Source organism: Chaetodon auriga, chromosome 12, assembly GCF_051107435.1.
Source record: "Chaetodon auriga isolate fChaAug3 chromosome 12, fChaAug3.hap1, whole genome shotgun sequence".
Lineage (NCBI taxonomy): Eukaryota > Metazoa > Chordata > Actinopteri > Chaetodontiformes > Chaetodontidae > Chaetodon > Chaetodon auriga.
This window is the reverse complement of record NC_135085.1, coordinates 2143108-2168291: the sequence shown is the minus strand read 5'-3', so window position 1 is coordinate 2168291 and position 25184 is coordinate 2143108. Positions and strand designations below refer to the sequence as shown.

The 25184-nt window shown below is 39.5% G+C and overlaps 1 protein-coding gene across 1 annotated transcript in view; it reads left to right on the top strand.

Moving 5' to 3' along the window:
• Nucleotides 1–5540: 5540 nt before the first annotated feature.
• The window catches only part of cnpy1 (canopy FGF signaling regulator 1), a 29027-nt gene continuing 9383 nt past the window's right edge, over nucleotides 5541–25184 (top strand). Inside the window, exons 1-3 of the mRNA XM_076744019.1 lie at nucleotides 5541–5713; nucleotides 12198–12300; nucleotides 18375–18490. Coding sequence (XP_076600134.1) covers nucleotides 12207–12300; nucleotides 18375–18490 — 210 coding nt within the window. The 5' untranslated portion in view covers nucleotides 5541–5713; nucleotides 12198–12206. The remainder of the gene's footprint in view (nucleotides 5714–12197; nucleotides 12301–18374; nucleotides 18491–25184) is intronic.

Genomic DNA, 25184 nt, shown 5'->3' with positions numbered 1-25184 from the left:
ATTGCCTGCCATCCCTGGGATTAAAAAAAAGCCAGGTGGCATGTTGTTCATCTGTGCTGGCCCACACATGACATCCTGCTTATGTTGTAGCACATCCAGTCAGCAGTGTAAGCCAAAACTAACAGCGCAGTTAAGAGCCAGGACCTATGTAATAATCCTTGTCTAAGTAATAGCTGTACTACCAAATTACCGGTATGTTACTTCTACATATGGACCAGTTCTGGTGAATACACAGATAATCAGGCCAGGCCGACTGTCAGCCGACACTGGAAGAAATCCACAATTAACCCACAACTGACTGCTGTCGGGATCATATTTTCTGAAATGCTGTGTTGTGCGAAATGTTGTTGTGTTTTGTGAAATGTAATTATGTTTAATGAAATGTAGTGTTTTCTTAAATGTCGTTTAATGACCCTCAGGGCTACCATACATACGTATACAGTATGCAATGTATATTGCTCATACGTTCAACGGTGCAACAGTACAGGTCATGATAATGCGTGGTCTGATGTCTAGTTAAAGGTCAGCATGCAGCTCTTCATCTGACACACTCCTGCTGATCAGTCGACTTTCAAATAAGTGTATGATTCTAGTAGATTGCTCAGTTGAGATAATAGACACTATACATCATCAATGCATCCTGCATACATTCTCCATTCATTGTTGGTGGTGTTCCTTCTTAACACTTAAGCCAGCACTGGCTGTGTCCAAAAGGGTCCAACTCCAGAGCTCATTGTTCATGCAGGTCTGCAACAAACTGAGAAGAATATAAGGTCCAAATAAGAGTGATGAGCCTTCCTTTGTTGCTCAATATATAAAAGAGATTGTTACTTTCACTGTGTTTCATGTCCTTTCCACTCAGAATGAGAAGGTAACAGCACCGCACTCAGTCTTTTCAACAGAAACAACAGCATTAGCAATGTATGAAACAGAGAATGCTCCAATTTAATCTTAAACTTCTTGTCATTAATGTTAGTCAAGTAACAGTACAGTTACGTCTTCTACAACTTTCAGTCATTTTTGTAGCATTCTCAGTTCTACAACATAGTGTTTGTCAGCACACACGCAGAAAAAAAAATCACCCAAATAAAACACCAACAGTGAGGACACAAGATAATCTGACATGTTTTTATAACCTGGAACACGTTAATGGAACTTTGAACAAGAGTACGCCCGGAACAAGCCAGACGTGTCCGCAGCACATGTGCGTGGCGGAACCTGTCGCTTTTTATTTTGGCACCTCTGTTAACAGGTTAGAGCTGCCACACTGCCTGCATTAGCATCTAGAGCTCAGGAGGCTCGCCTATTTTTACCACGAGCTGCGCACGGTTCCCAGCAAAATATACATCCCTTGGTGAAGAAGCTGACCGAAAACCACCAAGAACAGGGCTCAAACTAAAGCGCAGTTCTCTGACCTGACGCAAATAGCATGCAGAAATAGTTTGTGCATGTTAAAAAGCCTTTTTTGTCAGCTTAGCAGTAAGGCTACTGTTAATGTCAGTTAGCCCAATTTACTGTGTTCTCTCTGTACTTTCTGTTGCGCAAGCGTAACCAATGTAGTAATGTAATAAGTTTATATTTCACCAATAATCTTTTTTTTTTTAATTTCTGTTCATGTTTTATTTTGGGGGAGCTTTTATTTTGTTAATTGTATTTTTACAGTGTGACCTTCGACATTTTGGTGATGTCAATTCCTGTGGGTTTGCTCGTTCTCCTCAGTCGGCTGCAGGCCCTGCTGAGGAGAGGTAAGACCACAAATAATGTTCTTTGTTGTCATAATGTTTATGTAACCCTTGTTACGATATGATAACAGAGCACAGGCAGGTGGTAGTCAATAAAAATACCTGGACTAGTAACAGAAGACTTTAAGTTCGTGAGAGCCCTTATTTTTGAATGTGCATAATGACATAAGCGACAACGGTGTGAATTTTTTGTGGCCACTTATTATTGCAAATTAGTCAGACAGTTGAACATACAGCATTTAACTGGAACAGCAATGTATGGAAAATAACAAACTAAAATAATAAAGATGGCAAGAGAAAAAACCCTCTGTTCCCAAAGTTATTCCTTGCGTTGGGGCCCTTTCTGATCAGTGTATCAGTGTTTACTTTTGTCCTACCACACAGTCCGTGAGGGAGGGGGTATCAGGAAATCCCTCGAGGTTCAATACCAGTGGTTCGACTCAGCTCGCCACCCAGTTCACACTGGGAATCTGTGGGTCTTGGGATCCGGGAATCGCCTCTGGATCTGGAGAAACCTCGCACAAGCCCAGCAGGACGGTGAGACGTGGCTGGCTGCGACCTCTTTTTAATGTGTCACCAAAAAACCTGACCTATAGGCAGGTCAGATGAGATCCAAATGGCTTGTTACATTCATACACTGTCTACATAAAATCATGTTCACTTTCAAGTGTTCATTTGCAGTTGTGAAACTCTAAATACACTCAAAACGCTTTTAATAATCAGATTAAAGTATTAAATGCACTGTGGTTACATTAGTAACTAACAAAAGATCATATTTCAGAAATAAAAAAAAATAATATGAAGTTCCCCTTTACTTTGGTCAAATTTGCATTCAATGCAGTAAATATTCACAGTAATGTAGAGACATTAGGGGCTCAACGTGCTTAGCTGTCTCTCCTTGCACCGGTAACAGTGAGAGACTGCACTAAATACCACAAACGGGGAAATAAACAATCAAATAGTCTCACCAATATACATTTTTTACAACATCTGTAGCAAGCACAATTAGGAAAATAACATCTCCCTTTGTAAACAACAATCAAAATAATCAGTGTCTCAATAGTTTACATGTGCGCCAAATAACCTAACCTGAGCTAATAGTCCATTGGCAATACAAAACACAGTCTCAGGTAGCTAGCACCATTAGCACCTTTTCACGGCTATCTGCACCAATTAGCATGAATATCAGCTGCTTTACAATCAACCTAACAGGTTAAATAGTGTTTTCACTCACCGCTGAGTATGAATGTAAAAATGAGCTTACAGCATTTCACCACGCCAGATCAGCGAATATCATGAAGTCTTTCACGCTGCTGCAGCAGATGATAGATTTTATCTCTTTATCTATCCGAGGGTGAACGAGGTATCTAGCGCGACATGTGCCCCTAAACCGGCAGTAGTGACACACAGCAGAACTAAAGGGCTGATCATCTGGGCTCAAGGGGTTCACTGATTGGCTGGTTGGTAAGCTTGTCTAATAGAGCCCTTTGTAGCAACTTGGAAATTGCAAAATTGCTTGTGTGCAAACGTTTTGTCATTTTTTAACACTTTTAAACAACTTTTAATCGTTTTTAGTGCATGTAAATTGACATGAACGAATTATTTATCTATTCCAAAATACAATGAATGGGTTTAAGGCATTTTAATGACTATTCAATGAATAGCTTATTTCCCAATTAAAATGAATTATTTCAAAAGGGACAATTACAATATTAAAGGGATGTCATTTAGAGCCTGGGCTATATTTATTTCATCGTATATATGTATTTTTAATCATGTACAACACTTCTTTGAAATATGCTATTTTACCGATCTCAAGCTAGGATAAGCTAGGCTAGTGGAGCATAGTGATGGTTTCTGATGCAGTCTGCCATTTTCTCCTGTTCTCCTTTAAGGGTGAGTATTTAGAAGCATGCTTGAGCAGCCATACTGATGTTGTTGTGTTTTACACAGAAGAAATCCCCATCAGCTGGCAAGGCAGCAGTTGTCCCGCGGTGTCATTCCTGATCGTCTACAAACAATGCAGAAAACAGAGTGTCAGGCCAGACCGGTTGCACAAGCTCATCGTATTTTTTGATTGGCCAGGATTTTTTTTAAATTATTATTTTGAACTGTGATTGGTTCCTCAAGTTAGATCAGTGAAGGAGCCTAATTAATGTTGGAATTTGATAATAAATACATGTTCAACCAATAAAATAGTGTAGTCTTCATTCATTTTACATTTAACAATACATTTACATTACTATTTGATAAAAAAAAATATCATAATTATCAGACTTAAATGACAGGGCTACAGTGGCTATGAATACGGTGGGTAGGCCTACATCTCAGATGGGTCACTGAAATACACAATTTCAATCATAAATATCAATATACAGGGGTTCCAACTGCTTTCTCGTAAAGGGGTGTTCATCCAAAAAAGGTTGAGAACCACTGCCCTACAGTGTAAATCCATGTGCTGTACCAAGGTGTTGACTGCTTTCCTTCTGTTATATTTGCAAAGCTGATTACTTTGTTAAAGGTTACCCTTTAAAATGCTTCTTTCATTGTTAAATGAAGATCTTGGGGTTTCTACAGGAAGTGATGTGCCTCATTCCTAAGGGCCCTATGCTCTTCCCATTTGCTCACAAATGCCTGTTTTGTTTGTTTGTTTTTTGGATGTTCAAAATATATTTAGATAAATATTGATAATAAACCAGCTGAAACTCAAAAGAACTTTCTGCAAAGCTGTCACTTTCAGACACACTGCTAAATGATATTTACTGAACAGTATACCTTGACTGCTTTTACCCAGCTTGGATTTGTCTGCCTTTTAGTCATACTAGACTTCGCTTTTCACACCACTGCATGCTGGACTGAGGACATTTTCATCTACCTGTGCAATGAAGACCTCGATATTATAGATGACATACAATTAGTAGCAGGGAAACCAGGTCAGATCCCCCTGTGAAGACACCACCTGCTCCCTGTCTCACAGTTCACACACACACACACACACACACACACACACACACACACACACACACATATTCATACACAGGTGGGAAAGAGTTACAATGAGTTGCTTGATTAACCTTGGCTGTTAGGAGGGGGAAGTGGTTCTTCAAAGAGATCCATCTCAGTTTACAGCGATCACAAACAGCCTACTTTAAGGGTAAAATACATTCATGAGAAACTGTTGTAGCCAAATTCATCAGTCATGACATGACAGCATGTGTAATACAATATGTGTGTAAGCTTGATGTTCTGGGCATGGCAAATGAATTACGTTGAATGAACTGCATGGTCTGGACTTTTAGTAATATGTACTTTTTGTATTTGTGAGCAACATTGAATAAGAAGCAATTTGTTTTTCTTTCACAGGCCGTTGGACGCTCCAATCAATGACACACAAAAGTCTGATTTCAGTTTTGAACAAACCTGACTGGAACACGCCGTGGCTGTGTGATTGGTCCATCTGTTTTGACTTTGGGACATGATTGGTTAATCAGGTCGATACCTGGCTGAACGTGGCTACACCACTGACGGGCACGTAAAGCCAGCCGGTTCTGAGTGCGTCAAGTCAGAGGGAATCAGGAGGAGGGAGAAGTGCGATGACTGTCCCTTCAGATTAAGCCAGTAACCGTCTTGAACAACATGAGAAAGAAGTGGCGGGTGAACATTTTAGTAAAACAATACGTACTCACAGTTGATTACTTTCTATGTGTAAACTGTTACGCCAGTCCCGATCTAATATTGCAAATTGTTGGTCAATAGAGATTTTATTTTGAAAGTCAGGACAGGAAATGTAAAACTTCCACTTGAGCATGAATGAAACCTGTCAGTGCTGATGGATCAGTAACTTGTGTTGAGATTCTAAGACAAAGTAACAAGTTGATGACAGCTCATCATTGTAGTCACATCACGGCTGTCATTCGAGTCTGAACGTCCACGTCCGCCAGCGTTTGGGTGTAGCTTGTTCTCCTCACCAGGTAAGACAAGCTGTCTGCTAGCTGATCAGCTACACCATAGCCCCGATATGCACAGCACGGACCATGAATCCCGCCGCTAAATATTGGAATTTAATGTGGTCTTGCGCACTGGCCAATGATCTCCCCGTTGAGAACATGATGAAATATATTTTACAATTTGACTTGAGTCAGCCTACAATTCGGCATGCATCGAATACATCAAGCAGTACGGATTAGAATAGAATTTAATCTATTTAGTATTTGGTGTACTTGAATTCTCACTCGACCAAAGTACACAACCTGGGGGTTGTGCGCAGTGTCATATAACTGTAAGATGTGACGTTTTGCGGAAATAATATGTCGCTAATATGTCGCTCATTTCCACACGCGATTCGTCAAGTGTCCCTACAGAAAACATGACGCACATCTGCCTGCAGGCAAGCTGCCAGGCTCAACGAGACCAGGTTTCGGGTGCTGAGGTCTCGATCAGTCAAACGATCGAGTTCACGCCTGCTCACGAACCTCCTCTCGGGGCGACGTGCTTGCTGTTGCGCAGCTCGTGTGCAGTGTGCTTAGAGTGTCCTTTGCAATGGATAAAATAACTTTGTGTGGACCTGTCAGGTAAGGTCAACGGAAAGTCTGAAGATGAAATGCAGGGCACTCTGTTAGGAGAATCGTTTTTCTCCGAGTGTAAAGTCTGCTGTAGAAATAAATGATATTTTCAAACGTTTAAAAGCATGTAATTTGACAGTTATTTGAAATAATCCAGATAATCATCTTAAAGCACCTAGAAACCTATTGTACACCCAAACAGCTGTTTCACTATTTACTTTCTCACGACTGTGTGGGTAACAACAACAACAACAACAACAACAACAACATAAATAATAATAGTAAACTTAATTTATCCAACGGAGCTGCAGAGCTGAGGCGCTCTGACTGGACTGGCCTTTTCACCTTTAGTCTGGAGATGGAATAGCTCGCAGAGCCCTGCTGATGCACCTGCGGGAGCAGCAGGTCAGCAGTGTAACTGAGAACTAACATCTCCTGACTCCTCTTGACAGTTGTGCTGTGTATTGTCGTTTGGTTAATAACTTTAATAATAAGTTTGTACATTCTGTCAGCTAAAAAGCAGAGGTGGTGCCTTGAATTTAAAAAACATTTGAGGACTTGAGAATTGCCTGAGTAACACTGGTAAAAGACTCGACTTGACTTTGACTTGAGCCTAAAATGCTGACTTTAAGTATTTCAATTACATGTAAATTTTCCATCTGATTTTGTCCCATCAGTTCAGTGTAAAGGTTCATATTTAATGAAAAGTTTTTTTTATCATGCTGAGTCAGTGTGAACAAATTAAATAACTTAATGCAAACTTATGCATAAACTTTATGTGTTCATCCAGTTATTAAAGTTAAGGGGAACTTCTACATAAACAATATGTTTATTGAAGTATACATGAAAGCTATGCATTTCAGATTGGCTCCTGTGTCTCCTGTAATATATTACAAACAACGCATACAAGCACAGTTCTGAAAACTTAATTGCCGTATCCAAAATCTACAGGCCAAGTAACAACTCTACCACCAAATCACTGAAACTTTTGAATGCATCCATTGCATCAGCAATTCCAAAGACAGTCCAACAGCAAGCCCTGCAAACCTGGGTAATGGCAAAATAAAGAAACAGGGCTTAATAGAACTTTCCACTCAGAGATAGTTAATAACAAAGGATGAAAGTAAAATAAGAGGATTCAGAGGTGTACAAAAATATATACACAATAAATATAGCAGGCCTGCAAGAATAAAAGTTAGTGCCCCCTTCAGACAGCAATAGTCTAAGAGTCTCAATGCAATCTTCACAATGACACGAGAGAAAGTGACAGGTGTATCAGTTAAGTATTCCAGGGTTCACTGTGTCAGTATATACAGCACAGGGCTCCATCATTTATTAAAAGTAGGCTTTTGAAACCTTAGTGAATATGTGATTTGATCCATCTGATACAGGGCCCAGATTTTTTGAATCCAGATGTTATAGTTGGGAGGGTCCGGTTTGAGCCATTTGATGGTTATGCACTTTAAGGCTGCGGTAAACAAAATATTTAAAAGATATTTCCTGGCCCTTCCCTGCAGGTCAGCAGGTATTACCCCAAGTAGTGCCACAGTGGAATCTCGTGGTATTTTCCTGTTTGAACTGGGTCCCTGGGTGCCGGTTGGATGGCAGCCCACCACTCCTGGTCTGCCGCGGAGGAAGGACGACCAGGATGGGTTAAAGGCGGAAGTCAAATTTCACCAGTGCATGGCGTGTGTGGGCATGATATGGGCATGTATCTGTGTGGCAAATAAAGGAGATTGTCCCTCTGATTCTTCTTCTATATGCCCAGGTATTTAATACCTTCATTAGACCATTTGAATGCGCTCATTTAACTCTTTGTGGGATGTTGCCATTGACATCCATAGCTACTGTTTTTTCCACATTTACCTTGTATCAGGAATTGTATCTATACTCAGTGATTAGCTTCTTTAAATTTGGTATGGTTTTTGTTGGTTCGGTCAAATATAACAATACATCATCGGCATAAAGCAATAGCTTATGTTCTTCTTCATCTATTACAACTCCTCTTATTTCATCACTATCTCTAATAACCTGGGCGAGTGGCTCGATACTAATTGCAAATAAAAGAGGTGACAGAGGACACCCCTGTCTACAGCCCCGTTCAAGAATGAAATTCTCTGATCTACAACCATTAACTCTAACCAAGGCATGAGGGGCTGAGTAAACTGTCTCTACCCATTTAATGAAATTAGGGCCAAACTTAAACCTTTTTAATGTTTGAATAAGTTATTGCCATGATACCCTATCAAATGCGTTCTGAGCATCAAGAGATTAATTTTTTTGCTTCTGTTTTCTTGTCCTGTTGGTGTGATATTATATTTATTAGGCATCCTACATTATCTCCACAGTGCCTTCTGCTGATAAATCCAGTCTGATCTGGATGAATTATTTGAGTAATTATCTGAATAACTCTTCTAGCCAGGATCGCCGTTAGGATGCGTAGATCTGCATTTAGCATTGATATTGGTCGGTAGGATTGCCATTGCGAAGGATCTTTACCCTCTTTATGTAACACCACAATAGTTGCCTCTGTCCAAGATGCCACCATAGTTTTGGATTTCAGTGAGTGATGGTATGCTTTTAATAACGGTGGGGATAGTATATCCTTTAAGGTCCTATAGAATTCATTAATGAAGCCATCTGGCCCTGGACTTTTATTGTTTTTAAGTGTTGATATTACCTGTTTTATCTCCCATTCTTTAATTGCTTCATCAAGCTCCCTAGCCATTAATTCTGTTAATTCTAGTCTTTTAGAAAATCTGTAAGCTTAGCCTCATCTGAGCAAGTATCTGTGTTTTTGTACAGGGATTTGTAAAACTCTGCAAAGGATTCTGCTATTTTATCTGGTTTGGTAGTGAATATGTCATGTGATTTTATTCTCTGTATGATATTAGATGACTGCTGTTTTCTCAATCTGAACGCCAATAATCTACTGGCTGTATTGCCAAATTCATAATATTTCTGGTCCGTGAATCTCAAATTTCCCTCAATTTTTTTCTGTTAATAGGCTATTAAATTCTCTACAAGCTGAGTCAAATTCATTTTTTAGAGCCGATGAAGTAAATTGTTTGTGTTTGCGTTCTAGATCCTTTATTTTTCCTTCTAATTCTTGCTGTTTGGCCTCCTTCTTTCTTTTCCTATCGCATGCACATGAAATGATGCGTCCTCTAATATGAGCTTTGGCACAGTCCCACAGTATTAGGGGTGAGGTTTCAGGGGAAGTGTTTGTATCTAGATTTTTGAACTCTGATTTTATGAAGGAAATGAATTCATTATCATTAAGAAGAGATGCATTGAGCCGCCGTTGTTTTGACATTGGTCTGTAACCTATTTTCCACTCAAGAGCTAAAGGGGCATGATCAGAGATAGTAATGGGCAATATCTCAATTTCTTCTATTTGGTACAACTCCACTTTGGGGGTGAAGAAGAAAACTATCCTGGAGTAGGATGCATGTCTATTTGAGTAAAAGGTAAAGTTCCTACTTCTTGGAAATTTGCTTCTCCATATATCCACCAGGCCTATTTCTGTGGATTGACTTTTAAGCATTCTACCCATTCTGGAGAGGGGTCCATTAATCGAGACATTACACAGTTAAAGTCCCCCTCCATCAATAATACTCCGGAGCTGTACCGTACTAACACATTTAGCAGTGTTTTGATAAAACCAGGCTCATCTTCATTGGGTGCATATGCATTTACAAAGGATACCTCTACACCATCAATTAAACCATTAATCAAGATATATCTCCCCTTTTTATCTTTATGCATTGATGTATGTATGAAATTGATTTGTTTATGAATAAGTATGGACACTCCCTTCTTCCTTCCCGATGGATGAGAAGAGTAATATCTGCCCACGACTTTTTTAGTTTTTCGTGCTCCCCATCTGATAAATGGGTTTCCTGTAGAAATGCTATCTGACAGTTCAACTGTTGTACGTGGAGTGGGACTTTTTTTCTTTTAATCGGGTTATGGAGGCCCTTGACATTATAACTTATAATTTTTATTGTACCCATTTATAATTTCCTAATTTGTCTATCTTGGTTCCCTGCTGTTGGCAGAAAGTAGGCAATAGTGGAAGGCAGAGGCGAACAATTTGTGTCTGTAATAGATAGATTATGATGTGGTAAATGTGGGACTGAGAGGAATTAAAAAAAAAAACAAGAAAAAAAAAACATAAAAGAGTGCGGTGGGCCAAAATACTTATTACACCTGAATCCAATTTTTTAACTTCAGCGTATACAAACAAGCTCTGCAGAGAGAATGGTAGTTGTATTCTTTTAATTCCAGCACTTCAACACTTTGAGGGTTACATCAGTGCTGGGGGTGGTCCTGTGGTTATGTATGCTGACCCTGTCCCTGCCTTAAGGAGGGGATGTGACAATACCTGCTGTTAATCGGCAGAGTCTGTGTGTGTGATTGCTAATTGTTGGATTGTATAATTGCTAATCAGTTTCTTGATCTGGCTCCGATGGCATTACAGGGCTCAGGTTTTGGCAGATTAAAATTTACTCCCTTCCTCCCTTCCTCTCTCTCTCTCTCTCTCTCTCTCTCTCTCTCTCCCAGTCCAGTCTACTCTTTATGGGTTTTCTCTGACAGCACAAAAGTTTCTAACAGTGAGAGTGGCATCAGAAGAGATGCATAACTTTTGGATACTTTAGATGTGTGAGGGCAGTGAATTATTCCTAAATGTATCGACATTTGAAGTAGTTATTTTTTGTCACCCAAATAGAATCACTGGGTCTAACTTGGCAGTAAAGTTCCAGCTATACCCCTGTTTATCTGGTCAGCAAATTCTTTTTCATTTTGATTGTTTAAGTTAAACACCCCTCCTGTGACATATTTGTTGTTGTCATCTGTCACAACCTGGCTCTTGGCCCATGACAAACACACCATTCCAAAAGATTAAACCAACTAATATATTTAACAAAGCTGACTGAAATATAAACAAAGGATCACAAAGAGACAGAAGTGGATGTCAGTACGATCTTTATTATAGGGTGGGCGTGCAGGTTAAGTGTTGTGTGTGGATGTTGTAAGATACAGAAAACAAACAAAGGAGAATGAAGCCTGGTTCCTCCTCAGACCTTCTTTTTTCCATGTCGTAACTTCCACCAACCTTGAAAACAAAAAACTGTATATGTATATTGTTAAAACAGCACGTAGGAACATTGTGAAAAAGAAAATGCAAAGACCCGTTAAAATGTATTTTCGGTCCATTGGCCTGATCCAACTGAATATCATTACATTGGTGATGGCTGCACATACTGATGCTATGACCAGTAGCTCATTCAATCTTTGCCACCGTTTTTTTCTGCTGAAGAACATATTACTTATATCAAATACTCTCATTGACACTGGAAAAGGAATCAAGGCGATTGGATCAAGTGCAGCAGCCCATGACATCTTCCAACCACCCAGCCAGACCAGCCACACCAAGTACCCCTGAGGATGGTGCAACAGCCTCAGAAAGAGAAGCTACTACATAAGCCTACCCCTGGCTGATGTCCAGTCGCAGGAAAATTAAATGGGACCATACTTAAGTTCAGGCACGCCAACAGATTTTATCTTAGATCTTAATTGACTTGTTAAATCTCTGTCTATGTCACAATCATTAGGAAAGGCCAAGTGATGCAAATTTCAAAGCTTTATTGGCATCAGTCAAAGGGCTTCTCTAAGCAGCTGTCTAGCACTCTGAAAGTTAAAATAATTGATACCCACAAAGTGAAGAGAAGGCGATAAGAAGACAGCAAAACCTTTTCGGATGGCCACTTCTTCAGTTCATAATGTTGTTAAGAAATGGCAGTTTACAAGAATGATAGTCCAGTTGAGGTCTGGAAAAATGCTACTATGCAACCACACTGTTGATATGACTGTGTGTCTGTCCCGTTAGGTTATCAATATGGCCACGTGGATCGTTCAAATGACTGTGATGGTGCTCTCTGTCTTCATCAGAAACAGCCAGGGGAAGAGGGATGAGGTGCTCTACTGTTCTGGTAAGTCACCAGTCCTCTGACTGAATGATGTTAGTAGATGAAATAGTGCAGATGCTGCTGCAAAGCACAACAGTTGCAATTGCAAACCCATCTGTCAGTTGGTTTACAATTGCAACTGTATCAATCAATCAATCACATTACAATTTTGAGTTAACACTTTCATCCAAATTGGCTCAAAAAAATGCAAGAACAGGCAGGTAGAACTGCTCCAAGTGTGTGGGGTGGCAATGGCTCAGGAGGTAGAGCAGTCATGAGTGAATAATGACTTGTATTGTAAAACACTTCGAATGGTTGGTAAAACTGAAAGAGCACTTAATAAAGTGTTACGTTTAGAGACATTAAGAGATGGAGAAAGAATCTTGAACAGTCGTGATTTGCTTCTCCCGAATAGTGAGGGTGTAGCAAGGTGACTATTGGTGGCAGAGTGTAGTGAATGGGCTGAGGTGTATGGTTTGACCATGTTATGTATGCAAGTTACCTGCTTACTACTGTAACTTCAGAAAATGGAGATGACAACCTGTGAGAAAAAACTGTTACAAAGTAAAAACTTGGTGTGGAGTTACACACACACACACACACACACACACTTGGACAAAGAATGCTGATGGACAAAGACAGATGGATTGGATGAAAGCTATATTCCAGAATATCAATTGAGGTCATCATAAGCTGCTGCTCGCTAACAACAGGGCCAATGCAAATGCCGGAGATGTTTTTATAGCAGATATGAGACCGTACTCCATTGTTGAGAAACCGAGTTTTAAGCACATGTTGAAAGTAACCCTGTCCTGCTGTCACTCTCACAACCAACAGGTGGACATCTAGCCCTGACCATGGAAAGCCATTTTCTGCAAACTCGCCCCATTTATAAACAGCACACAAGCATACATCTGACAGAGAAACTGACAAGCAGTGTGCCAGGAAGCACAATTCCGGTCACAACAAACAGACAGAAATATTGTCAGTGCAGTCCGTGAAGCTGGACAGGGCTCCCAAATTGAATGCTTTACACATATATTTATGAACAACACAAAAAGCAATAGGAAAGTTGAGGTATGTCGAGCACCAAGCTGCTGTTCACTCAGCAATGACTGAAAAGGCTCAAGAAAGAAAATATAACTACATAACTACTTTATCATGTACTACTATAACTACTGCTACTACCACTACTGCTACTGCTACTAATACTTTATATTTCCTGGTCCTAATGTGAACCTGAAAGCTGCTGTGAATACAAGTACAATAGATAGATAGATAGATAGATAGATAGATAGTGTGGAGTTAAAGAGCTGCATGGCGTGGGGGAGGAACAACCGCCTCAGTCTGTCAGTGGAGCAGGACAGCGACACCAGCCTGTCACTGAAGCACCCGTCGCTCTGCCACAGATGTCAGGCAGCTCTGTCCAGATGTGTAGCGTCCCTCTTTTTGATGCTGCCTCCCCAGCACACTGCTGTGTAGAAGAGGGCACTTGCCACCACAGTCTGGTAGAACATCTGCAGCATCTTTTTGCAGATGTTGAAGGACGCCAGCCTTCTGAGGAAGTACAGTCGGCTCTGTCCTCTCCTGCATAGAACATCTGTGTTGGCAGTTCTGTCCATTTTATCATCCAGCTGCACTCCCAGGTATTTGTAGGTCCGTACAAACTCCACACAGTCCCCTTTGATGGTCACAGGCTCCGGATGAGGCCTGGGCCTCCTGAAGTCCACCACCATCTCCCTGGTCTTGGTGGTATTTAGGTGCAGGTGGTTGGAGTCCTGGATCAGTGTCCTGTGCTCCTTCTCTTGTCTGTTCCTGATACAGCCCACAATAGCAGTGTCATCTGCGAACTTTTGCACATGGCAGGACTCTGAGTTGTACTGGAAGTCCGATGTGGAGAGCGTGAACAGGACTGGAGAGAGCACGATCCCCTGCGGTGCTCCTGTGCTGCAAACGATGGTGTCAGACCTGCAGTCCCCCAGTCTCACATACTGATGTCTGCCTGTCAGATAGTCTGTAATCCAGACCACCAGGTGTGAGCCTACTCCCATCTCTGTCAGTTTATCTCTGAGGAGCAGAGGCTGGATGGTGTTGAAGATGCTGGAGAAGTCCAAAAATGTAATCCTCACAGCACCGCTGCCCCTGTCCAGATGAGAGAGGGATCGGTGTAGCAAGTAGACAATGGCATCCTCCACTCCCACCTTCTCTGTTAAGCAAACTGCAGAGGGTCGAGGGCGTGGCGCACCTGTGGCCTCAGGTGGTGTAGCAGCAGCTGCTCCATGGTCTTCATCAATAGAATTGATTTCTAAATGCTGCATCTCAATGGACATTTCATTAAAAAAGAGGCAACTTTATGCTTTGTTTCTTTTTTCCCCGCTGTACTGAAAACATACCAAACTGTGACTAAGTAGCTGTACTAAAATGTCTGTTAGGTGCACGGTATATACAGTAGGACAAAGTTAAACCAAGAAGTAGCTCTGGAAGATCTAATGGATGTATAAAGTTTTTTTTATGTAGCTTGTGGTCATCAGATTGAAGAATTTTTTTTTCATCTCCGTAGACACTGGTGTGTAGCAATTGCAGTATAGGAAAGAATGCAAATATATAGAATGCAAATCAAAAAATATAAACAGGTTACCAGTTAGGATCCAAAAATATCAATCAGGTAATGGTAAGATGCAAATGGAGAAAATACATAATGTCAAAAATATAACATAGATATACCAATCATAAAAAATAAATTAAGATAATCATAATAGTACCTTTTATTTGTACAGCACCTTTCACACAAGAAATGTGAAAATCACATCCACCAAAGACATGAACATAAAATCATAAATACAATGGAGAATAAAATACACTAATGTGGAAAAAGAGGAAAAGGAAGAAAATAAAGAAAGTGCATAAGATATGATGGAAAATAAAATTACTGAATAATAGTAATAAAATAAAGTTAAAAACAGAGTATATAGAATCCATGAAATCAAGTAAATACAGCAATTTAAACCAGCAGAGATTTATCGCAATGTTCTTAAAGGCAAATAGTGAACAAGGGAGTTAGCAATGTAGCTTGGTCCTAGCCCATTAAGGGTATACAAGGAGGAGGACCTTGAAATCAAACCCTAAATATTACAGGAAGCCAGGAAGAATAGTGTGTTACAGTAATCAATTTGGCTTGAAATAAAGGCATGAATCAGTTTTTCAGCATCTTTTTATTTATAAATGGTAATACTTCACCTATGAATCTATGAATCTTAGGTCTGAATCTAGGATAACACCAAGATTTGTAACCTCAGATTTAATCCAGGGAGTTAATTTGCCTAGATTATTAAACAGCATTTCTCTTTTAGTTTTAGGGCCGTCTTGAAGGATTTCAGTTTTGTCTTGATTTAATTTTAGCACATTATTGCTCATCCATTTATTTATTGCTGTTGTGTGTCATCTGCATATCTATGGAAACACACATTGTGCATTCCATGATGCCACCAAGTGACAGCATGTATAGTGAGAAGAGTAATGGACCGAGGCAGTTCCATTGCGCATCCCCAAAACAGATTTCATGTTTCTCAAACACACGTTGCACATAAGTTTATTGGGACAATAACTGAGACCTTATTGTCATCGGAATTTAGTCTGAGGTCACTGACTATTTCAGTAAGAGTGGTTTTGGTGCTGTGGTATGTTCTAAAGCCTGAAACTCTTCCAGAATATTGTTTTCTTTAAGAAAGGAGTTAATTTGCACACATGATTGGAAGGTTGGACATTGGCCTGTAGTTGGTGAGTGTGTTACCATCTAAGCTGGGTTTCTTTAGTCAGGGTTTTTTTTTGCATCTGGGAAGATGTCTGTTTGCAGTTTGATGCAGAAAACTGCTGATGGGTGGGGGCAGTGTGGAGTAGCCGGTCAGCAGTGGAGAATAATATTCTAGAGTTCCCAGCATTCTCTGTATCTTGTGTCTCTGTATCTCTCTATCTTGGGAAATGAATCCTTTCTTGCCAGATGTATTGCTTTTTCAAAGACAGTCATGGCTTCTTTGTACATTATATAGTGAACTGTGAGCCCAGTTTTCCTCCATTTTCTCACAATCTCATTAAACTGCTATTGTTTAACCTTGTGGAGATCATAGCTGTATGAGAGAACTTTGCTGCAGCCTTGCATTCTTGGACATTTTGGAAACAGAAATTCCCTTTCAGTCTTTGTTAAGATTAGGTGGACATCAAAAAAGACACCATGATGGTCAATAATAGGTCATTCTAATACTGAAACGTTGTCAAGAATCCTGTTGTCGTTACCAAGTCCAGAATGTTACTGTGCTGATTTGTGGTTTTACGTGTTGGGAAAGTTCAAAACTGCCCAGAAAATTCACAAGCTCCATAGCTTTGGACTCATTCTTTATGTTGATATGAATGTTCACGTCTCCATTCAGGTCATGTCAACATATCGAGTGATACCAAGTGCGATCAGCTCTGAGAATTCCTGCATAAACAGCGATGGTGGTATCGACTCGGTGGTCAGTAGAATGTAGTGATGAGTACTGATAATTCTGCTTTGAACAAGATATTCAAGTGACATAAATTCACCCAGATCAGTGTCATTACACACAAATGGTTGCAATGCCTCTTCCTTTCTTGTTTTGTCAAACTGATAAAAATCCTAATTTCGAGGACAAGCCGCCATCAGTGTTGCCACACCAGTAGTGCTGTTAAGCCAGGTTTCAACTAAGAACATTAAATCCAAATTCTTTTCAATTATCTGACTATTAACCAAAAAGGATTTGTTAGCCAATGATCTGACATTAAAAAAGAGCTCATTTCAGGTGTAGGGATTATGTGATAGGAGAGGAAACTGACTGTAGCTGAACACAGTTACCAGGTGGTCTGAGATTGCTACAATGTGTTTGATCATGCCACTGGCTGTTTAAGATCACCAGTATGTTTAAAGAAGTGGCATGGGGTCGGTCTCATTTCTTTCATTTCTGTGGTTATTGTTGTTCAGTGTTTCACCAATCTGAGCTTCAGTGTGGCAGCTTTAAGTAACTCCTTGTTTGGTGATTGTTGTGGAGGCTGGGTTCCTGGAGGATGTGATGAAGAGGGGAATGAGGGGCATTGGGTCCCTGGGTGGAACAGAGACATCCTCTGAATGCCTTGGGTGATGTGAAGCAGAGGGTCAGGTGAGGCATCTGGGAAGAGTTGCCATTTGTCTGCCTGTGTGTACTATCCTTGGCACCTATCTGTACATTCCTGTTGGTGCCAAGCAACCTGCAACCAGTGATGTTTGGATGTTTTTCATCAGGCTTAAAGTGGTCTTTCTAAAAGATGTTGATATTTTTTGTCCCATGTGTGAGGCATGACGATGTCAGCCATGCTGAAAGATTTGATTCCTTTCCTGTCTGTCTTCAGGACCTCAGAGCCAGTTTTCCTCCACAAAATGTCAAAAGATTCACAGTGAATAGTAATCTTCTGTCGCTTGGGTGTGTAGAGAGGATAACTGGCAACAGTCCTGTTAGCTCTCTGACAGATGTGTCATCCATAATTAGATTTTCAATCTTTGCTATTCTTATGTGCTTGGATATAGAGTCTCCAATCAGAATGTTGATATGTAGATATGTATGAGAAATGGCATATGTATATATAATATCACATCTCAAGTACAGGTAAGTATAGGTAAGTATATCCCAGAACCTAACCAATACAACAGCTATTAGTGGCGTGTCACAGATATATTTTAGCAGTGTATATGTTGACTGATAACAAACAATAAATTGTGGTGTAACATACCAAAAAAACTGTCTCCATTCAGTGTCCAGTAGAGAGCACTGACAAATTGATTTTTACACAGTAAAATGTCCCGCTCTCTACATATCTCGGTGACAGTCCTTTAATAACCACATTTTAGAGATACTTATCACAAATGTTCACATTATGTGTTTATGTTGTAAAATGAGTATTGGCCTATGCATTATTATTGGATGCTCAAACATTGATATTGGTCTTGCCCTTCTGAATAAACAATATAAACATATACTGATATTCACCGAATCCCTGCCCATGAGCTGCAGCTTGTTTTGTTGTCATCTCTGAGGTTTACCTGTGTTTCCCAGCATGCAAGGCGATTGTGGATGAACTGAACTACTCAATCAGTCAGGTGGACCCAAAGAAAACCATCAACGTCGGCAGCTTTAGACTCAACCCCGATGGAACCATGACAGACAAAAAGGTAAAGATCCTCTCAACTTACCATCATCTTTCTGCTATAGCTCTAAGTTACAGTATACTGTATGTAGTATGCTGAACCACCATTTGGTGTTTGGTTCATAGAGGACTGAAGCCCTGTCCCACTTAGCTAGCTTCCGTTCCACATTAACTCACATGAGGCTAAAATGCTCTGCCCCAGCAGTGACCCAGTATGGGAGCCCCTAAGGACAAAACACATACTAAAATACAAATAAGTACAAAGGGAAAAAGTCGAATGCTGTGAATGCCAAAATACAAACAGCAAAAATGTGCATCAAGAAAACAACAGAGTGATCAAAATGACATCTGACAAAAAGCAAACAGCAACAATTACAGCCAAAAGTCATGTAGAATTCCACTGTATACTTCACTATATATGGAACAATCCATTTAGCTTTGTGAATACAAATCATGTGACACAGATAAACTGTTTAGCATTCCATCATGTGGTTATTCATATGTCAATAGTTATTCAATACATTAATATTAGTGAGTCTCATTTATCCCCATTTTTGGTTGCTATAAGCAATAATTACCCTTACTTGCAACAGTAACTGTGGATCATCCCTCTGTTATCAATGTTATTTTTCTGTTATCACATGGCTCTTTGTGGATCATCCATGAGAACCAAATACAAATCAGCACACTGTTAAATGGGCCACTTTCCATTTACATGTCAGAGGCAATTTACTTTCCCCGATAAGTATTAATCAGCCTGTGTATATGATGTCTTCTGTGGCTCTGGAGGATTTTTGTCAAGTCTGAGGAACTATGATACTGTGGTGATGTGATCAGGGTTATGTATGAGGCCTTGCATACAAATATTCAACAGCAAACCTGTGTAACAAACTCAGGGCTGCCAACTCTCAGGCACTGACTGTGAGACTGAGTGGAAAAACAAATTTAGAACTAATTAAACAGCACAAAAAAAGGACATTGACAGAACACAGAGAGACAAGACAGAGCAGCGCCGCAGCAGCACCATGAAAAACCAATGAACCGAGTTTGAAGTGAGCAGGGGTGTGTTTAGGGCCTGGCTAGAGGGCTTTTTTCTTTAGCTCATACAACCACAGAATCTTTTGTCATAAATGTAGCTTTCACAGCCAACCTTACTCCTCACAGTGATTTATGTGCATGTTTGTGTTTGAGGTAAATTGATGGTGCATTGCTACTGTACTTAGTACATGTAGTCTACCCTGTGCTTGAACTGTCATGTCCTGGGTTCATAGGACATGACAGTCCAACACCAATTCCCACAATTCCAAGGGAACAACTGCCATATTGGTAGAGCGAAGCTGCAGCTCCGAACGCACTTGCATTGAAATGATCCAGAAGTATTTAAGTGACAGCTATGATAAGAGCTGTTCATATTCTAAGGAAAGGCACTTTAGTGCTTCCTTTCGTACATCCTTTAGCATAGGATAAACTTGACGATCCCTTACTAAAGGAAAAGAGGTGATGTTGTCCCACAGTTGCCTGCAACAGCAATAGATGTACCATTTCGTCATTCACACAAATAAATGATCAACATGTCACATTGCATATCCACAGCCTCTGTCAGTCATAACAACCTCAAAGCACAATCAAGTCAACTTTTCAAGTTTGCTTGTTTGTATGGGGGTTCTTAAGCCATTATATTCTTGGCTTATAATCAGATCATACTCAGCATAACAAAATCTGTCTTTGAGGAAAAAGCAATATGAAACATTTTTAGCCAGATGATGTTCTTTAATTAATACGTAGATTTGTAGGCCTAGCACATGCCTTTATGTCTATATGCCTTATGCATACATTTATACAATCATGCTAATTTGAGAACATTTTACATTACATTACATTATTTTGTGAGTCTTGCACAGAAATTGCTCCAAACTGTAACTGAAGGAAACTGGCCTGCTCGTTTATAGAGGCCACTGGTCCAAGGTCAGGCCCAAAGGGGACTAAAAATTTGTTTTAGGGCGAGTCCCATCCCTGTGAAATTTCAGCAATGTCTGTCTGTCTGTTAGTTAGTTGTTGGTGTTAGTTGGTTAGTTGGTATTTTTTTTTAAATGTAGAAGGTAACCAAGTTGAACAGCAGGCAAGAAAAGATGTTCATTACTTTTATACATGAAATATTATCTTGTAAAGTATTGAGGAAACTAATTTTACTGTTTCTTTTTAAGACCAGGAGAAACCTTGTAAAAAGACTGGCTTGTTGAATAGTTTGCACTGTTATTCTTAAGATAAGATAAGACTTTATTGATCCCATACTGGGGAAATTTACAGCCAGCAAGTATTACAAAGAGCAAGCACACTGGCAAAGAAGTCAAAATAAAAAAGTGTACGGGATACAGAATATGTACATTTATACAGCTTATTAAAAAAATAGTAAATGTCATAAAAAAAAGTACTATTGCTGATATTCCTATGAGAAAGCCACTAATGACATATGTTGTATTGCACTTGAGAAATACTATTGCACTTGAGAAATACAAGGACTATATACACTATATGCACAATATATACAGTTTAGAAAAGTACTGTTGCCAATATGGATAATAAATAGTGTTATTGCACAGTTGAGAGAAATATACAACTTAGAAATTGCACCAGATGAATGGATAATGTGAGCATATATTAGCATTAATAACAGTAGTGCAAAACAACGTGGATTTATGATGTGGAATTGAGAAAGACAGTATCAACACAGTGTTTACATGATGCTGGCGTTAAACAGCTGTTGAGATGAAGGAGCTGCAACAGCGTTCTCTCTTACAGACTGGATACAGCAGTCTGTTACTGAAGGAGCTGCTTAAGCCCCCTACTGTCTGATGTAGAGTGTGGGATGAGTTGTCCATGATTGATGTCAACCTGGCTGACATCCTCCTCTCACCCACTTCCTCAATGGTGTCCAGAGGGCAGTCCAGGACAGAGCCAGCTTTCCTGACCAGTTTGTTTAGCTTTTTCCTGTCCCTCTCTGAGCTTCCACAGCCCCAGCAGACCATTGCATAGGAATGCCACCACAGAGTCATAAAATGTTTTCAGCAGTGTCCTATATACTCCAAAGGACCTCAGTCTTCTTAGCAGGTGCAGACGACTTTGGCCCCTCCTATGCAGTGCATCTGAGTTGTTTGTCCAGTCCAGTTTGTTGTTGAGGTGAACACCCAGGTATTTGTAATCCCCCATGATCTCCATGTCCAAGCCCTGCATGTTCACCAGTTTAGTCTGCGGTACCTTCCTTCGGAAATCAGTCACCATCTCCGTCGTCTTGCTGGCTTTTACGTACAGGTTGTTCAGTCCACACGAAGTTGGTTACGACCTCCCTGTATTCCAGTTTGTTCCCCTGTGATATGCGTCCATAGGAAACATTTATTGGGGTTAGGCTTACTCTTAGAAAGCTGGGAAGGTCAGGAAAAAATACATGTCAGGAGGAAAAATGAAAGTTACATGGACATTATTTTGCTTCTGAAAGACTAGCACTAGCACTCTAATCCCTGGTGAGGACAACAAAACCATACATGAAAGATAACATTAACAGTAAATACCAAATGTAAGCTATGCCAGCACTATTATTATTTGTGAACACTCAACGTATGTAAACTAACAATGGCATTTATCTACCTTTATGCACCATTTTATTTGTAGTGTCAAGCTTTGGTGATGCTGCACTGCCTAACACTGTCCTTATATTTAGGATTGGGTTTGGCCAATTCTGTGGATGGGGGCTTCCACTCCTCTCCTGCATCCTCTGCAAGACATCTATAATGTGGATGCCCTCTCTGAAATCGTTAAATAACACCAAAAATTGTGTAATTTACATGTCCTAAAATAACAATTGATAAAAAAGACTTCATGTCTAATTTTACAGCAATGTATGGATAAGACAACATTTACAGGTAACCAACAATAATGTAGAAGAAAGCAGTAAGTGTAAGCTAAAAAGTGAGTTGTCTTGTTGATGTTAGAGAGCTGATATTCCTGTTTCATTAATATTTTAACTGAAATAAATGTTATCAGTAAATCTGCATCATGGAAGCGCTGTGTTCGAGTGGGGTAATAGGGTACTATGAGCTCTTTGGGTTCAGCCTGGTCAAACTTAGGACATCTGCCCACTTAGACTCATGAACTTACAGTTTTACGCACTGTAAGGAGATACAATTTGTTTTGTTTTTTACTACCACATACTTTTTTCATTGTTGCATGTTTTATTTTTGCCGTGGCTGTGATTTTTTTAACTTTACATGAAAGATCAAAGAATTTTCTGTTTGCATGTCACAGATTGCTACAAAAACAAATTTACTCTATACATACAAATATGCACATCGTTTTTCTGTATTACAGTGTTATATGGTATTAACTCAGTAAAGTTTTATTCACTGCTGAAATCTGAATCTAAACAGTCTTGTATAGCACAGTAAGCAGTCAGTGTCAACAAAAAAGTTTAACAAAACAGGTTGAGTGCCATGGTGAAGAAACACCTAAACTGTTATGATTTGTAAATCAACGTATTTTGTAGTTGGACCCAAGAGGCAGATAATCAGCAAGAGAACAAAGGGAGCCGTTTAAACAAACAGTTTATTTAACAATAACAGAAATAAACCAAAACGCTAAATACCTCGAATAACAAGAGAACACAAAATCAGCCCAAGAAAACATTCACTACGCTGTAGCGAGCGGGTAGGAAGAAAAAACACACGACTAAAGACAAAACCGAAAGTAGGACTCTTTCATTCATTCATTCATCTTCTATACCCGCGTATCCCTTTCGGGGTTGCGGGGGGCTGGAGCCTATCCGGGGTACACCCTGAACCGGTCGCCAGCCGATTGCAGAAAGTAGGACTCAATACTGCAGAAATCAAACAAAGACAAGATCCGCAAGCAGGCGACTAGGAAAATGAGACTAGATACAAGGACGCTATGGTAACAGGACAAATGGCCGGAAAGTCTGGCAGCGTGCCAACTTCTGGCAGGCCACACCTCCACTACAGACACGGAGAAAAAGGGTTAACAAAAACACAAACAACCCAGATGGAAAGAATAAAACTAAATCATCATAACACGGACTCTAATATAAACATTTTAAGCAGTATAGATCACATGATGAAACAATTTTTCATTTCAGTATTCAGTTTACTAACACACTAACTGGGTTTTGAATCATGACTGAAATGTCTTGAGTTACTACCTTTTACGGAGTTGTGATGTCCCATGAAACAGTTTTAACTAATGTTTTTGAGAATATTAATACTGTTTCCAAAAATGAGTCAAAGTGAATACGAAAAACCGTATTACTTGATTGTATGTTGTAAGTGACCAGTTACCAACATATTACTGCCCTCTAGTGGCGTAGCATGATAAACAAGTGTTTGAAAAAAAAGAACTCCAACACTTTTGGTAGACTCTATTATCTATTTTGTTGCCGATTACCTTCTAATTGACCTTTACAGTGAACATTGTCATGCCAACAAAGTATTAGATGGAGAGGAGAAGGATGCTATCTCAGCTGACACAATGCAGATTTCAAAATATTTTTCTATGTATTTTTTGTTATATTCTTTTGTTGTTTGGTGTGTGTGTGTGTGTAACTGACCACACAAAGACATGACATGCACAAATTTGCAGCAGTTATAATATACTGAAAGCAGAAAATGATTCAAGCACATAAAACATGAACCATAACCAGCAACATAATATCTTCTTTCTGAGCTGAGAATTTTATAGTGATCCTCAGCAACTATGTAAAGAGAAGAAGCAGAGATAAGAATTTCAACATAAATTGGATTGAACAGCTTGATGTTCTCAGGGGTGAGTAGTAACACATTGCAAGTAACGCACATGAGGAAAAGTTTTTTGTTTTGTTTTTTCGGAACAGGCACTTTTGATACGCCTTTTTGAACTTAAACTTAAAGAGTATTTTTTTAACTGGTCATCTACTTTTTACTTCTCTACTGTAAATGCAAGGATTGAGTCTAGACCAAATGCGATGATGATGAAGCAAAACCAGAACAAAAGCAAGTTCCAGCAACAATCCCTGGCCTATTTTTATACCGTTTTAGGCAAAAATCTAAAAAAGGCAACAGTTGCGTGACAATGTGCTTGCTGCGCTGCCTGATGAACAGACACTCCCAAACAATGTCTGCTTTTAAATACTCCTCTTCAACTTCATTGAAGTAAGTTGTATGTACTGTAGGTGATGTGTAGCCACGTTAATTTTCATGTGTAACCATTGATGTTATGATAATGACATTGACTTGTATCTTATAGCTACAATGTTAACATTACTTTTTAAGTTTTAACCACACATGCTGTTTTTTCATTATTTTGCATTGGACCACCTACTCTAAAAAAAAAAAAAAAAAAAAAAAAAAATATTAAAATGCAAAGTAACTTGCCCTCTGAGTAATTTATTAATCAGGTACTTTCTTACAATTAATTGATAGGTTTTTCAAATGGTCATTTTTACTTTTCACTTGTTATTTTGTTATAGGAGTAATTGTACTTTTACCTGAGTACAGATTTTCAGAACTCTACCCATCACTGGATGTTCTATTAAAAGTGCTCCATTAATTTAATATTGCACTTCCATTCCAGGTTCAGGAACTCACTGAAGACATAAATGTAAAAAAAAAAAAAAAAAAAAAAAAAGGTCAAAGTTGAAGCAGTAAAGAGTAAAGCTCCAAAAGAACTGGATCCTACAC